The sequence below is a fragment of the Nicrophorus vespilloides genome, unplaced genomic scaffold, assembly GCF_001412225.1.
Source record: "Nicrophorus vespilloides isolate i.1.1-1 unplaced genomic scaffold, Nicve_v1.0, whole genome shotgun sequence".
Lineage (NCBI taxonomy): Eukaryota > Metazoa > Arthropoda > Insecta > Coleoptera > Silphidae > Nicrophorus > Nicrophorus vespilloides.
The window spans coordinates 32313-50485 of NW_017099690.1; the positions used below are offsets into that span (position 1 = coordinate 32313).

General features: G+C 34.2%; 1 protein-coding gene across 1 annotated transcript in view; it reads left to right on the forward strand.

Moving 5' to 3' along the window:
* The window catches only part of LOC108565232 (protein phosphatase 1 regulatory subunit 12A), a 32390-nt gene that overhangs the window by 12379 nt on the left and 1838 nt on the right, over window positions 1-18173 (forward strand). Inside the window, exons 5-18 of the mRNA XM_017924576.1 lie at window positions 7-205; window positions 543-629; window positions 1007-1195; window positions 1700-1769; window positions 3163-3273; window positions 3766-3891; window positions 3985-4101; window positions 4521-4701; window positions 4956-5189; window positions 7034-7205; window positions 7270-7382; window positions 7936-8010; window positions 17722-17925; window positions 18012-18098. Of these exons, the coding sequence (XP_017780065.1) occupies window positions 7-205; window positions 543-629; window positions 1007-1195; window positions 1700-1769; window positions 3163-3273; window positions 3766-3891; window positions 3985-4101; window positions 4521-4701; window positions 4956-5189; window positions 7034-7205; window positions 7270-7382; window positions 7936-8010; window positions 17722-17925; window positions 18012-18098 (1965 nt within the window). The remainder of the gene's footprint in view (window positions 1-6; window positions 206-542; window positions 630-1006; window positions 1196-1699; window positions 1770-3162; window positions 3274-3765; window positions 3892-3984; window positions 4102-4520; window positions 4702-4955; window positions 5190-7033; window positions 7206-7269; window positions 7383-7935; window positions 8011-17721; window positions 17926-18011; window positions 18099-18173) is intronic.

Sequence of the window (18173 nt, forward strand, 5' to 3'; positions counted from 1 at the left end):
CAAACTGCATTCGATGTGGCGGACGGGGATATGTACAAGTTCCTGGAAGAGCTCAAGCAGAAGCAGAACAAGGAGGAGGTGATGAACCGCCGACAGGCGAAGATGAAGCTGGAGGTTCTGGACAAGAACGCCGACAACGAAACGCCCAGCAAGGTTAAAAAGGTTGAGTTGGAAATCGAGGGCGAGAAAATCCACGCGGATATAGGTAAGACCTGACACGCTATTTATATAGAATATATAGACCGCTTAAGCCAAAAACCTATCTCAGGTTCAGAAAGTAAGAAAGATTTTACTATAAAAAAAAAAGACATCAGCAGCAGTAGTAATTTATAAATTCCCAAGTATTTATAGTGAATAAAATGTGCTTCAAGCTTGTTACTCTTTTCTTGCATTTTCTCAAATCGCATTCGTGTCGAATCAAATCGTATAAAACAATAGAGTAGAATCTAACAAATCATAAATGCCACCCCCTAATTAACTGAAAAAAAAAACATGTCGAAAAATTATAAAAGTGTGTTTATTGCATTTTCTCGCTGCCAAAGGCACTATGGAAGTCTCTAGTGAAAGTGAGACTGATTCAGAGAGCAGCGACGAAAGTAGTGAAACAGAATCAGAGGACGACTCAGATGGTAAAAAAGCAGTTTAAACATCAACACCACCACCACCAACCAACCAACCACGTTTTATTTTTGCCTCTCATCATTATTATTTATAATTTTCTTTCTATAATTTGTTTCCGTTCTTGTTTTTTTTTTGTGGTTACCACACACCCACCTTCAATTTTAGTTTATTTATCGTCTCACTATTATTATTTTGCTTTATCCATGTGTACAATTACTACAATTAATCCACGCACACTTTGTCCGTCACCAAAATATCGAAATGTGATACAAATGAATGCACTCGTGTTTTTTCTTTTACTTTGAATTTTGTTCACTTTTTTTCGTGCTATTCTGTGTTACGTGTTCGTTCGTTGCGACGTTTATTTATTGCTCTTTGGTTTCAGTGAAGAAAAACAGAGCCAACGCAATGTACGGGGTCATCTCGAGAACTCCGAAAGTTGCGGAAAAAGATGCTTCTCCGACTTCAACTCCGTCTCCACCGAAGGTCGACGTTACCGCCGAGGATAACAAAATTTGGCGAGTGCCAACAATCCAGAAGGATTCCACCCCAATTAAAAGCAGCAACAGCTTCAGTAAGTTACATTTCATTTACAGGTCATCACTGTTATATGTTCAAACGTTTTATAAAACTCATTTACTAATTCATGAATTTCTGTCTTACTGACTAATTCTTAAAGTACTATTTTATCCAATTTAAGTTTCATGTAGTATTATATAAATATTTAAAAAAGTATATTTACAATCAAAAATTTTTTAGAAATAATTTGATATAGATCAAATTTTATTAAATCTTTGTCATCAATCAAATATAGAAATTGTTTTTTTAGTATATACATTTAAGGAAAGTTTCTATGGTTGAAAAACATAATACGTTATGTTTACGGCTGATTATATATAATGATTTTCAATTGAAAGTAGTTTAAAAACATGAAATGCACGCAATGATATTTTTTTTGTCAACACGAACTTACTATTAATTATATAATTATGATAACTAATGATCGAAGTTATTAAATATTTTCATACGTATTATGAAGAATCATTTAAGTGATGTTAATGATTGTGTGTTGTTGCAGAGAGCAAAGATGCTAACAACGAGAACGAAGTGGTGCTCCGGAGGGCGAACAGTTTCCAAAACGATCCAGCGTGAGTATTGGCAAACTTTGAACTTTACTTCTTATAAGTCGGTACTTAAAAAAAAGAAACAAATAGAAGTACCGACACAGCTTTTTTTTTTAATTTATCGATTAAACAACTCCTTCGCAAAATGATCCGCAAAGCTTTAATACTTTCATAATCGATTAACAAAAAACAAAAACAAATTGAAACGAAAACAATGAGTGCGATTTAACAGATTTCTTTAACATGGCTTAACCAAACGTTGTTGTTCGTTTTCTCGAACTAATGATGATTAACGTATGCGATTTCGAGCTTTGACGCTTTTTGCTTTTCATATTGCCAGGGAGATACTATTTTTTTTTAAAAGACTATTCTATATTATTTTGTATACCATTTTTATGCTGTACTCTATTTATTGTTTGTATTTATTTATTATTCTCTCGGGTTGTTTTCATTACTTTTTATTGTTGGCTTGCGAATGATTTGATTTTCTACGAGTGATTTTTTTTTGTTGATTTTGGAATTTTGTTTACTTTCGTAGTTTACACAAATTGTTCGATTCTTATTGGGTTGTCAGGATTTTGTTTGACGTAACGTAATTGACGACTTTATACGTTAATTGTTAACGATTATAACAATTCCTTGGGCTATGAACTGCTCAACGTTGAGTTACTAACTTTTTATCTTCTCACTTCTATTTATTTATTTCTTCTTTGAGTGATGTCTTTACTTTTAAAGAAACGATTTTGTATTCAAATCGAAACTTGTATTTATTAACAACAATTTCTTAGTAGTTATTTCTCTACATGTAAACTAATTTTCTTCTCTGCGTTTGTAATCTTTCAATGTTTGTAGTAATACCTCTTTTTTTTGTTAGAACTACAAGAAAATCTAGTTTTAAATGACTAATTAGTGCTTACAGTGAAACTCGTTTATAGCGACTAACAGATTTCAAAGTATTTGCATTTAACAGAAGATTTACAACCAAATTAATAACTTTATTTCATTCACCAAGGTTTGTTGTTAATTTTTATGTTTTAATCGCGTAATCTAAATTAATTCCTGTTGAAGTTCAACATTTTTTTTATTTGCTCAGCTTAGAAAATGCAGACGTTTTAAAAACTACTTTTTTTTATATATCGACTTTCAAGTTCTTCTAAAATGTTACCCACTCAAATCGTGTTCTTTTGTATTCTTCGAAGACTTATCAATTTCTTGGTAGGAATATTAAAAAAGAAAAAGAGAATCATAACTGACAACCCTTCTTTTTTTGAAAATCCCTAGATTAATCTCTTCAAAATTTTCGATCCAAATGGATTTTTTTGTTTTGTTTATATATATTTTTTATGAAATTGAAAGTAATTGAACACAACACCCTTGAGAGAGTCCCTTGTCTGACTCAGATTGCTTGCATGTTTAGGTTCTACGCGCGATATAGGGAACTGCGCGCACGCATCCAGGCAACTTCCTACCCTAACTATATCACTAACTCCTATATCATACCGCCCTCTCCCAACAAGCGACAAGTCAGGTATGCACGTTAGTTAATACTAAATTTATTTTATTATACAGTATATACACCTAGTTATTAGTTGATTCAACTTCGTTCACGTTACAGACACGTTACAAAATACACAAATTAGATTAATATTAGATTTAACATTATATTTTCATACATATACACACAGAGACAAAGACACACGTATTATATAGTTATTATTGATATTATTATTATTTTGTTTTAATAATCGGAGGAGATTTTATTACACGATTTTCGGATGATTCGCTTGCTTCGCTTGCTTTAAATTAACAATAATCGAAGTTTTTTTTTATTATTTATATTTAATTTAATTATTATTTTTTGATTAATTCATTTCTCTACGATTTTAAATTTTATCTATATTATTGTATTTGATTATTTACTATCCGGGAAAACACATTTCAATCGTTCATAATAAATATATTATTCGATATTGCTGGAGGAAATCGAAACGGTTTGTATTGAACGTTGATTGGTTTTCAGGTCGAGCAAGGAGGAGTCTCCGGTTGAGGTCGTCAGTCCTCCGCCGCCGCCACCCAATGAGGCGAACAACGTCACCGTCAGTTCACCCGCCTCCAGTCCTCAGCCCAACAGTCAACCAGTCCGAAGGTATTTACCATTTTCTTTAAGCTTTATTCAGTTTTTTTTGTTTGCCGGGTGAGAGGTACGGATCAGTAATATTTTCTTTGTGGGGGGATTTAGTGGAGCGAAGTCACCGATTAACTCGGTCCAGGATCAACAATCCTCAACTAACGGTGTCGCCACTCCCACGGCAACGCCCGCCAACAATCGCCTCACTATGATTAAGAACTTCTTCAAGTATGGAAATAAGAGATTCAGCGTGTGTTGTTTTATTTGGTTTAAGAATATTCAGAGCATGCGCTATTTTCATATCTCTTTTGCGCTTTACCCCATTATTTGTTCGTCGTTAACAAATCTATTTAAGCTTCTTGCATTCTCAACAGTTTTCGTTTGGTTTTCTTTGAGGATGCAGTTGAGGTTGTTTTTTTTTTGAAAGCAGAGTACAACAGATTTCGTCAATTTTGCTATAGACATCGATTGAGTTTTTCGCAACACATGTTACTAACACCTATGTTCCTCTTTCATTAGCTTTCTGGTAAACATTCAAATGATTTTCGCTTATAATTTTTGATGAAGAATCGTCGTTTTTTTTCGTTGATGTGGAAATGTTTTGATTTTTTGTGTGTGCATAGATATTGATGATTGCGTTTGTTTAGGTCGTTCGTTCCTCCTGTCCGTGACGAGGAGAGCGAGACCCAGAGGAAGGCGCACGCGAAGAGGGTGAGAGAGACGAGGAGGTCTACGCAAGGCGTGACCTTGGAGGAAATCAAATCGGCCGAGCAGTTCGTGAAGAACAAGAACCAGACGACCGTCAACAATAACAACAACGAGCAACAGGTGATTGTATACCTCCACTCCACTTATATATTGATATCGATACTCTCTTCATATCATACTTTTTTTTAATTATTTATCTATTAATTAACAAGTGCTGGTGATGGGTTCATAATTTAATTTATATAAATATTTATCTAATTTTGCAACGCCCTCCTCGCCACGACACATTTTGCGAATTAATTCGATTAAACCCAGTGCTTACTTTTTTTTGGTTGTTTTTACCATTTTTTCTTTTGTTAAACCACGGTTAACAGCAGCCTAATGGTGCTAACAACGGGGTTATTGTGAGTGCTACGATAACGACGGCGGCGCCCACCGTACCGACAAGGGACGCCAGCGCCGTTTCCGTATCCGTTGCGGAAGCGACGGAGCCGCCCTCTGCGGCGCCGGTGGTGGCGGCTGTGGTGACCATACCGACACAGCCGCCTCCTCCGCCCGCCCACGAGAGGCGGCCTTCCTGGAGGCTACAAGTTGACAATGGCAATAAGGTAAGTCTCATTGGGATTCTCTCATTCTTTTTCTCTCTCTCTTCATCCGTGGATCCTGTAGACTTGATTGGGTTTCAGTAGATACTATTACACTCACAAAACAAACGCAAGATCAGAACACATTTCAAGCATTAATCAAGAGTTTGAACGATATGTTCTTACTATGAAGTAAGTAAATGACTACTCTGAAGTGTGTTCTGATCGAAGCTTTATGTTGTTTAATTTTTTTAACTTGGTGTGGTTAATATATTAATAATATTGTTCAATTTGACTTTTGTTTTTGTTTTACAGATCACGGTTTGTTTCCCTATTGTAGTGTTCTGCTTGTACTTACTGTTTCATCCTTACCTACTCATCATCTACTTATTAACTTTGTACATCTTGTGCCGTTTGGATTTGTTCAACTAACTGTTGTTTTTTTTATATTTATAATCGATGATTATAATATAAAGTTTATTTGGATAATATTTCTTAGAGTACAATGGAAACACGTAGTCTATATAAACATATAGGAGTAAACGCAGCAGTGTTTCTTAACTTGTCTGGTTTATTAAGCGATCGTATATATTTTTGGAAGGTTTAGAGTACATATATATATTTAGTTACCAGAGGTAGTAATTGTAGTTAGAGAGATGTGGAGTTCGGCCTAAATCGTTAAAGAATCACTGCTGCAAAGGCCCTTTACGCTAGGCAAGTATCGCGTACTTTAAATACAACTTATGCAAAGTATTTTCATTTTCCATTATGGAAGTTACACAATAATTAAATTATTGATTTTTCATATTAAGGCCCAAATTCAACTAGTACTTTTATTATCGTCAAGTACATGTTCTGTGCATCAACAAGTATTTAGCATGCGTGTTCATCCAACTAAATTCTTTTGTTTCTTAAGTTACAATCCTAGCGAAAAGCGGCCTTTACATACATATACTTTATAGTCGTAAATAATCTCCAATAGTATTTTCGTAATTTCTGTGATAGGTTTCGTAGTGTTTTCTTTTGTTTTTTTCATTATGCAAATACAGCCATGTTTTACCTGTATTCCAGAAAAAAATAATATTAACATTAAACTAAATCCAAAGATTCGCTAATCATCACGGAGTTTCTGGTAAAACAATTGCGACTTTGTTAAAAAATGTTGTAGCGTATTCTAGAGGTCGCTCTATTAGTTTCTAATGTACTATTATTATCTAGCTGTTATTCGTCACTTTAAGTATCAATGATTAAAGCATGCTGGTGTTTAGTGGGTTGCCTATGAAATATATTATACTTTACTCTTGGAATCGTCGATACTTGAAGGATCAATGATAGTAATTGATTTTTTGCTATTAATCGATTTATTGTAGAGCATTTTTTGATTTGTCTTTATTTTGATTTATTTTTCTCCTATGTTTAATAAACGCTTACATAACGCCTGCCGTTTATTTATTATCATCTCATGTTTACTTCTGTTATCATCTCATATAAATCTTGTTCATATAAATGTTGTCAAGAGTCGTCGAAAAAGATATTTATTTCAAATTTCATTACAATTTGCGTTACATATTCTTTCAACATCTTCCAAGATGTTCCATTTGACATTGACTCTGTTTCTCCTCTGTTTTTTTTTTCCTTCTCTTTCTCTCTCTATCGTGTGCATTTAATTGAATGCTACTTTATGGTAATGAATCTCAATTAGATTTAAATGGGTATAGCATCCGCAGTATTTTTTGTTTTTATCAAGTTGGCTCGTTGGGTCTAATTGGAGAGAGAAGAGAAGAAAGAGATGCGTCTGGTGTCCCCGGACTGTGTGATGGATTGCGATGTCTGATTGCGATCTTGTCGCTCTGCTTTGGTTTGTTTAGTTCAAGTTGGAGGATGCGAACAAGGTGTCTGAAGCCCCGTCCACGCCGTCCTTCATCAGGAGGCCCGCAAGCACTGGCGCTTCGGCGACGCGGCCCGCCTCCGCAACTTTGGACACTGCCGAGACGACGGTCACGTTGCCACTGCGTCGACCGAAATCACTAGATGAAAAAGGTGAGTTTTCAACATTCTTAACTTCTCGTAACTTTCGACTTACTCTGTTTTTTTTCTTCCGTAGAGCAAGACAAGGAGAACGATGTTAGGAACGCCCAGGCCACGCTCGCCACCCAAGCCGCTATCCAGCGCAGGAGAAGACCCAAGAGGAGGTCCACTGGAGTTGTGGCTTTCGACGTAAGTTCTGCTCGAATACTCATTCCTTTTTTTTATTTATTCTCACGGCACCCTCCTGGCCTTTGGGAACGGTAGGGTCGATACTGCCACTATTAACGTAATGCACGAACCCCCCGAAGACTAATATTCCTGATGTGACTCATTCTTATTGGATATTCTGAACTTTACGTGTCTATTTCCCACCGACTTCAATCTTGAATTAATAGAATATCTCTAATTTTGATAAGCAGATGGTGTTCCATCACTTTAGGAAGCAACAAATAATCTAAAAATCTACTTGAACATGAAATGAAATCTATTAGAAAGCAACAATTACAACTAGGCGACTAAATTTTGTAATTTATAAAGCACATATTTGGTTAACTGCTTATACCGCAATTAGTTACATTTCTCTGGTATCGTTGAAATCACTAACATTTAGTATACACATTTTTCGTTTATTTCGGTTTATACAATTTTCATAGGCGATTTACAAACATTTTATGCAATCATTATTTAAAAAAAAACATTATAATTTATGATTTTATTATTGATGATCCCGTTTTTGTTTTAGGACGTGGAAACGGAAAAGGATAGTTCCGGTGGAGGCGATTTCGATGACAACGCTAAACAACAAAATCATCAAGAGGTAAGTGCATAGCAGCAATTCATTTTTACGTGTCTCGAATTACGTGTGGATTTTCCATTAAGTCAATAAGGCACATGCCTAGGGGACTCCAAAATTAATTTGCTAAGGTGCCCCAACTATTCTTAATCCGCCACTGCGCTTCTGCATATAGCTGTCAGTTCATATTTATCGTTAATATTATTAGTGTAGTTGGTACAACTGTCATTCATGTTTCATTCCATACATAGTGTGGATGCAGCATTACAAAAATATTGTCTTTGTTCAAAATTAAATTGTCACAAGAACATATTAATTAGTTGACTATATAATCAAATTGGAATTCAATTAGTGGTATTGATTATTAGAATTGATCTGTTGAAATGAGCAGTTGGTCGTTTGATAGTTGTATATTGTGATTTGTTTATATGTTTATGAAATGTGTTATAAAACTAAAGCTGATGAATTGTTGATAATTGAATAATATAGAATTGTGATTGGTCTTTGCGTATAATAAGATGGGATGTTTATCTATTTTAATGAGTGTACGGCTTGTAAGAGCCTTCGAATTAATCACCGGAGCCTGAAGGATTTATTAAAGGTTCCGTTTGTAAACCATTTTTCGCGCTAGCAATACATTATCCTCTTAATTGATCAATTAATCAAAAACGGTTCGCGAATATTCGGCGTTTTCTTCTCCCGTCTCCGTCTCCCTTGCGTTGCGTACTGGGCGCGCGCGTTTTCGATCCGATGATGAGAGCACCTTTAATTTTAGAATTATGGTACTAAATATAGGAGCAGTTCGGTGCGCCAATCTCGTATCTTTCTCTCTTTCTTCCTCCGTTCCATGGATATTCTTTGCACGTAATGTTATTACAGAGTCATGTGGTTTTGTTCGTAGCATTCGCTCTTGTTTATTGCAACCGTAAGACGGACTGTCCATCCATCCATCCATCCGACCCATTTAACACGTCCATATTTATAGATCGTTAACAGGAGCTATGATTTACATCGACGGGATAATAACGAAAATAATCCCTTCCCCTCCCCCATACAGTCTCTCGCATTGGGCTTGAGGCCAAACTATTTACTACTCGTATCTGCGCTTGTTTGTTTTTTGTTGTTGCAGATATTTGTTGTTTGTTTAAAATGGGATGATGAATCGGTTTCCCTGTGAGGCACACGAATGCACGCATGCATGCATGCATGATTCGCGCTCGGGGTTGTGGATTTATGGACAGCCTCGTAAACTCGCAATTTATGCTGATCCTTCTCAGTCACAGCTGATTTTAGCTTGTCATCTCATAGTTGAGCGTGCAGTAAACTGCTTTGACACATGTGTGGCGGACGAGGAGGATTAACCTGATTTCTCGAATAAATGTTGCGCAAAAATTCTATCAAAAAATCACGGCTTGCATCGTGTGCGTAGTTTTCTAATTAGGGATGGATGCTGGAATAGTAGTCGTGTGTAGAGTGTAAATATTTAGTTGGAACCCAGCGCTGGGACGGAGCATCTGCGGAGGGTTATTGTATCCTAGAATTAATTTTATCGTAATGTTTTCCCGAAGTGCGCGTGTTTGTGGAAAGTTTGAAAATAGTACGCCCACGCAACCGAGAAGCCAGTTCAGCCTTCTTCTCTCCTTCCTTCGCCCCGTCCTTTAGCCTCCGTTTTAATAATAACAATGATAGAGGGATAGCTTGAATGAGAGGCGGCGGCAGCAGCAGCAACGGAAGATGCATTTTGTAAATCATGCGGATTGGAGGCGGTCCAAGAAAAGATTGTATATGCTTTTTTTTACAAGCGGGACGGCGAGAGAGCGCGCGCGTGTCCCGTCCCGTCCAGTTCGATCCTTTTGTTGGTCCTTGGACTACCTGAATAACAAACGCACGTGTCCTGCCGCCGCCAACGTACATGCATGGCCGATCTATTTGGGTGGTCGTCGTTCCCGATACCACCGAAATAATTCCTGATCCTATGTTTGTTTATTCCATTTCGATTCCTTGTCTCCCTGCACCAGGTACAATTTCCATCGGGTCCAACATCTCACCGCAAACAACACATATTGCAATGATCACAACAGTATATCTCATCTGACATGACAATAAAAAGATTTTGATGGCCAAACATCTTTAATATATTTGTCATAATTACATCAGGTTCTAATAATTTCTAGTCTACCCACTGAAATATGTAAACTCTAACTATAAAGTTTATGCGTTTTTATGTATTTCTACATTATTTCCAATACTTCTTTAAAAAAACAGCTGTTCTGCACTGATCGCATCAAATGATTCAACTGCATTACGATTCTTTCCTTCATTTTTACATTAAATAATTAATATCCATTGTTCACAGTTCTTTAAATGTTTAAAGCTGAATTCATAAAAAATATTCAAAGATTCTAATGTTCTCTAATTAACAAATTTCATTTGTTTGTCTTATTTTTCATTTTAACTATCGTTATTCATTTACTAAGTTAAATTGGAATTTTATTTAAATTTATTACATTTTGTATAAAGTTACAAATATTTCATTACTAAAACTTTGATTCAAAATTTCTGTTAGCAAAAATGAATATACATATTTATTTTTTTATTTGTCTACTGAAGAACAAATTGATGTTTTTTTTTCTATCTTTTAGTCTCTTCTGAAGTTTCTGATTTATGTTTTTAGTATAATTTTACGACGAGGATCATCTATGATTTAATGAATCAAGTTTGTTTAGAAAAACTAATTCTGTCTTGCTTTAAAGTTTTAGAAAGTGAAACAGATTTATGAAAAATATAAGTTCTACCTACGTATAAGAAAACCTTTAACTACTCGCGCGGTGTAAACCTTTCACTACTGCCAGACGGAGTGCATAAATGATTGTATTACGTCAAGAAAAAACTTTTTCATGTTAACTAATTCTTTTTTTAGAGAAATCTATTGTAACTTATGCAAGCACGAAATATTTCAGATCGTTTGTTCATAGTTCCAAAAAATGGGTATGATTCTGTTTCTCATGCAGAGCAAGAACGAACGTGCATAAAAACAAATTATTTGTGCCACAGTCAGCACAAGACTGCAGCAGCGTTTAACACATTGGGCATAACACCTATGGGGGAAAGAAAATATTGATGTGGTATCATTTCTTAGAACTTTAGTGTACTTTTACAAAGAAAATTATCTCAGTTTAACTAAATTTAAAAAGAAACTGAAAACTTTTAAATGTAGTGTTTCACCATAGACGATGTTTCGATATCACTTAAGGAGAATAAAAAAGAACTTGGAATTTTAAAAGAGTTTATAAATTTCTAAGCTTAGACATTTCAAAAGAATTCGAGGAATCGACGATCTTTAAGAATAATCTATTTATACTCCATTTCTTTTTTTTGATAATGTAATTATATCTTTAATCAAAGAAGTAATTGAATCGTGAATGCATATAACAAGTTATAATATATAGTTGAAATATTGATTGCGCTTTTATAATTATTATGCGAATGTAAGGATTATTAAAAGTGCATGTAAACAATCTCGCTTTGCTCCTTTCTATTTCCGAATTCTTGAGTAATTTGAAACTCTATTCTGAACATTGTCATAGGACACATTTCAAAACGGAATTCCAGGGCGATCTAAAAGTGTTCCCAAAAGAAATGTTAGGATAGTTTCAGGAATGCATTTATAACCCAGAAAACATAAATTGGCAGAATTATTGTCGAAACTAGACTTGTTTTATGCCGAGATCAAAATGAATTATAAATTCATGATAATAACAAATATGTTTAGTACATACAATTTAAGACTTTGACTATAAACTAATAAGTAGGAATGATCTGCAAATTGCATTGTACTATGTCGGAGCGTCTATTTTTTTCTGGATGAGTAATTGGAGCTTCTTATTCCCTTGAGTCCACATTGTATAAACAAACACCTGGCCGGACAAATTGCGGTCCTGTGTCTGGTCGTGCCAATTTTTTACTCTTTCACGTTCCTTACAAGACTATCCTAATTCCTATTAATAGTTACTTCTATCTTTTTTTTTTGCTGTGTGTAACACTTCTTCAAACAGTCACACGTCCGACCCACTTCTCTAATTAAGAATATGTTTTGCGAAATCCCCAAATCTGTCCGTCGATCTGATCTGATGAGTAATATTCAAATTGGAGAAAAAGAAGCAAAGACGACACGAATGAAAGAATAATAGAGACGATGATGTAATATGCGTTATTAGGAAATAAGAGAAACCAGCCCGCGGAATGTCCTTATTTAGTGCTGTCTTCAAGAACGATTCGCATAATATAGTTTATTATTTGCAATTGCAAATCAATCGGTTATAAATCACTGTATGTTTCTGTCGTTTAATCACCTGAAAGTGCATAAAACTCATAATTTATTATTTGCTACACATTTACAGTCTTGATTTTCAAGGTTTTGTAATTGTAATAATTTACTTATATAAATAAGTAAATAAATAACCGATTAATAAGAAATAAAAGTCTTTAAATTGTATATTTAAAGCAGAAAATGTAAGTTGCTACAGTAATTTGTGGTAGAAGCAAGAAAAAAAAAGTATCGATAACATTAACCGAAGTATTACAGAAACATAAATAATAAACGCTTGGTAGAAATGACGCGGAGCAGTTAACTTATTGCCAACTAGTTTATGTACTCTATTTATACATTCTTTAAAATAAATTTAGAAACTATTAAAGAAAGTGAGTATTGCAAAATCTATTATATTATGCTTCTCCCGCAAAACAGTTGCATTTCTTATTGTTCTGAGAAATCTAATAACATTAATAAAGACTAACGAAGTGAGAGAGAATAAATGTTAATATTTACAGAAAATTTTAAATATTTATTTTTGAAAATTTATGTAAATGAAAATGGAAAGTATAAAGCTATTTTATGACCTATTTATAAAAGAGAATTGTAAGAGATAATTGGAAAGGCAAACATGGAAATAGTATAAAGTCAAGAAGGCTTTATGATTGATATACAATAAACAAGACAATACACAAATATCTTCAAATGGAAACGATAGAAGAATCGAAACGAAAAGAACGGTAGTAGATTGGAATATATCCAAAATAGTGAAAAATAAATTTTATTGTAAATCAGAGTTTCTCAACCTACGGATCGACAAATGACAGCTGTTACCTTGTGTCAAAGTGAGGTGAAAGAACTGTTAGCAATTGGGTCACGGTAATATGTTAGGTCGAAACAATAACTTGACGATTGAAATATGACGATAATAAATGTTTGATAAAAATAGATTTTTAAATAGGAAGATAATAGTTGACTAATTACTAGTTTAATGTTACTAGTTTTGATATAAAGTTCATGATTAATGATGATAAATGTGTGAAGAATTGAAAATTTTACTTAATTAAGTTTACTTTTATTGGATGATGGAAATCAGAAATGGAAGCATTACAGGCGAAATAAGTTAGCTTATTACAAATGATTAATGGTGATAAACGTGTCAAGGAATGGAAGTCTGATTTAATTAAGATGGAAATTAGAAATGGATGAGGTACAGGCAAAATACGTTGGCTTTGGGATTACAATTAAGAATGCTTTGTTATTAGCAAATGTAAATGACTTAATTCAGATATTTGTAACTGGAAAGTATTAAGATATTTTATGGCCTATTTATAAAAGAGAATTGTAAGAGATAATTGGAAAGGCAAACATGGAAATAGTATAAAGTCAAGATGGCTTTATGATTGATATACAATAAACAAGACAATACACAAACATCTCCAAATGGAAACGATAGAAGAATCGAAACAAAAAGAACGGTAGTATATTGGAATATATCCAAAATAGTGAAAAATAAATGTTATTGAAAATCAGAGTTTCTCAACCTACGGATCAACAAATGACAGCTGTTACCTTGTCAAAGTGAGGTGAAAGAACTGTTAGCAATTGGGTCACGGTACAAATATGTTAGGTCGAAACAATAACTTGACGATAATAAATGTTTGATAAAAATAGATTTTTAAATAGGAAGATTATAGTTGACTAATTACTAGTTTAATGTTACTAGTTTTGATATAAAGTTCATGATTAATGATGATAAATGTGCGAAGAATTGAAAATATTACTTAATTAAGTTTACTTTTATTGGATGATGGAAATCAGAAATGGAAGCATTACAGGCGAAATAAGTTAGCTTATTACAAATGATTAATGGTGATAAACGTGTCAAGGAATGGAAGTCTGACTTAATTAAGATGGAAATTAGAAATGGATGAGGTACAGGCAAAATACGTTGGCTTTGGGATTACAATTAAGAATGATTTGTTATTAGCAAATGTTAATGACTTAATTCAGATATTTGTAACTAGATGATATGCATAGAATATACGTATATCTATTCTATATATCTATTCTATTATATTATGCTTCTCCCGCAAAACAGTTGCATTTCTTATTGTTCTGAGAAATCTAATAACATTAATAATGACTAACGAAGTGAGAGAGAATAAATGATAATATTTACAGAAAATTTTAAATATTTATTTTTGAAAATTTATGTAAATGAAAATGGAAAGTATTAAGATATTTTATGGCCTATTTATGAAAGAGAATTATAGGAGATAATTGGAAAGGCAAACATGGAAATAGTATAAAGTCAAGAAGGCTGAAAGATCATTGATGCTTTATGATATATAATAAACAAGACAATATACAAACATCTCCAAATGGATACGATAGAAGAATCGAAACAAAAAGAACGGTAGTAGATTAGAATATATCCAAAATAGTGAAAAATAAATGTTATTGTAAATCAAAGTTTTTCAACCTACGGATCGACAAATGACAGCTGTTACCTTGTGTCAAAGTGAGGTGAAAGAACTGTTAGCAATTGGGTCACGGTACAACTACAAAGAAATATGTTAGGTCGAAACAATAACTTGACGATTGAAATATGACGATAATAAATGTTTGATAAAAATAGATTTTTAAATAGGAAGATAATAGTTGACTGATTACTAGTTTAATGTTACTAGTTTTGATATAAAGTTCATGATTAATGATGATAAATGTGCGAAGAATTGAAAATATTACTTAATTAAGTTTACTTTTATTGGATGATGGAAATCAGAAATGGAAGCATTACAGGCGAAATAAGTTAGCTTATTACAAATGATTAATGGTGATAAATGTGTCAAGAAATGGAAGTCTGACTTAATTAAGATGGAAATTGGAAATGGATGAGGTACAGGCAAAATACGTTTGCTTTGGGATTACAATTATGAATGATTTGTTATTAGCAAATGTTAATGACTTAATTCAAATATTTGTAACTAGATGATGTGTATAGAATATACGTATACTGTTATTAATATTTTTTATCTGTAATTTTCAAAATGATATTGTGATAATATATTGATGGACTGATAAAAAAAAGGTTGTTTGGCAATGGAATTGCAATAAAGAATATTGTTGTGGCAGTTGCTGCGTAAACCAATGTTATTTCTTATAGACATAATAATTCAGATTGTGCTGCTGCATTGTGGGTGGATGATGGTGATGCAGTTTATGGTGCAGCTTATTTTTGGCAAAGGGCGGATTTCCGCGTAAATCCTTTTGTGTCGCATCGAAGTGTCGGGAATCGTCCGAGTCGGTTCGACGTCAAACGGTTGTATGATGATGATGCTACTTGTGTGTGTGTGTACGTGGTCTGGATGTTGGAATGAATGTTTTAAATAACTTTTAATATATAGGTATGCCGTGTATGTTGCGTGTGTCCATGTGTGTGTGTGTATCGAACTGAGTATATCCGCTGCGAATCGCGCACTCCCCAAACAGTCTGCTCGGTGCAGTCCATTAGCAAGCATCATCATCATCATATTCAGATTGAGCAAAATAATAAGCTGGAAAATACCAGGAGACTAGCAAAGATATAAACAAAGTGATTGTAGTTCTGCGATGTCGTCTTACCGTTCGAAACCGGCGCCGTCGTCGCGACGTCGTTCAACCTCTGCTGTGCGGAATACCAGCACCACAAGCACCAGCAGCTACTCAAGACCTAGGTCAATCGGTTACTACACCGGAGCCTCCACAGCACCCTACAGCTCGTACCCCTCGAACACTCCTTACTCAACACCCACGTACTCTTCGCCATATTCATCTACTTCGACCTCCAAGTACACCCCAAGCACCTACTCCAGCAGCACGTACAAAAGTCCTTACTACCCTAACGGATACCATCGTGGCGGCTCCAGCAGCAGCTACTCCGCAAGCCTTACGATACCTGCCAAAGCTTTAGCCACCGTTAATTACGGTGCGAACTATGGGAACGAAGGGCACAGATCGCGGCAAATGTCAAGGAACGGCAGCTTCAACAGCCGAGACAGATCTCAATCCAGATCTCGGTCGCAGAGCGTCGTCAGCGGAATGGGTTCCAGATCGATGAGTCTGACCTCTCTGAATTCAGAAGGATACATCGTAAGAATCGCAAAAATATGACCTTAAACAACATTCCCTCCGTGGCAAACTCAATGCCAACAAACACTTTGCGAATATTAACTATTATTTAATTGAACTTAATTGGAGCAAATTCTGCTTGTTTTAAAAATAACGAAACGCCTTTCACGCCTGTTGAATATTTATTTACAATTGTTGACTGTTTCTATTCACGACTAATAGCTACTAGCATCCGCCATCCAGATGTGGCTTCTTCCCTAATCTCGAATCTCTGAACCAATATATAAATACGTTTTATACACTAACAAGTGTATAAATACACGTGTATTTATTCTGATTAAATAATACGGAAGACCTCGGCTATTTCTATTTGGACGCAAAAAACCTTTTTCATTGTCATCGCGAATCCCGCGTCATTTGTTTTACTTGACCGCCACCACTATTTTTAAACCATCCCATAATCCACGTTCGAACATTAATTTATGTTTGTATTTTTATTTTATGATAAGCGAAGTGTATCACTCTCTGCCAATAATCTTTCTAAATTCAACATGTTTATAGTCTAATACTTGAAAATACTTAGATGATAGATTCTTTTGAACTTCATCTAAATGATGATGGATAATTCTCATTAAAAAAAATCAATTTTTTTTAACAAAAGTACATTATCATTTGAATATATTTAAAAGAAACGTTTAATTTTCTACATTTCTTAAGTGTTTTCGAATGGTTTTTGAGCACGCAACAAAATTGAATGTATGTTTACAGTTTGAATGTCTATGCTAATCGAATTCCATTACCATGAGTTAACTTAAGAAAACATTCACATTTTTTACACTGTTATTGTCAAAGCAATATTTGTTTTGCATTTAGGAATTGGAAAGGTTACTCCATGTTACTTGTGAAGTAATGCAACATCACATTATATTTAATGATAATATAGTGGTATAAATTACTTTAGTTTGTATTAACATACAACTGTCACAATTCATGACAACAAGTTGCCACGTGTCAAAGTTTTATTTGATAGAAATAGTTGATTCTTCAAATTATTATTAACAATGCAATTATTCTTTTAATAGATAATAATGATACAAATGTTAATAATACTTTAATTGTATCTGTTTTTTTAAAATTATTTGGTACGTTTCTATGACAATGACAAATTGGAAAGGAATTGTTGATTCAGTATTATTTGTTTATTGATAACCATGGATACGTATAAACAATCATCTAATGTGTAGTTTGTTACATGCATTTATTACATGCATTGTAGATTAATTGATATTTAATTTTATGTTTTTTTGCAGAGTGGAAATGATAGGTCCAGCAGCCGAGCGTCCAGAATAGGCAGCTCCAACGATCTGATACTTCGCGGCGAGAACGGCGAAATCGACTACAAGAAACTGTACGAGCAGGCGATCGTCGATAACGACAGACTCAAGGACAAATTGAGGAAATCTGATGAGGATCTAAAGGAGACCAAACAGACATTAGAAAAACTGACCACAGTTGTAAGTAGTCCAAATAATTAGTAACACAAATTCACGCTTAAAGTTACTCAATTTATTATAACGTATTTTTGTTGTTGTCATTGTAGACTAGTAAAAATTCGTTATCAGAACTCGAGAAGAGGGAACGAAGGGCGATGGAGAGGAAGCTGAGCGAAATGGAGGAGGAGCTAAAGGTAACATTCGAAGATCAATTCATGCCACCTCTCTCCATATATACATGCATATATTGTTTTCTTTCTATTTATACT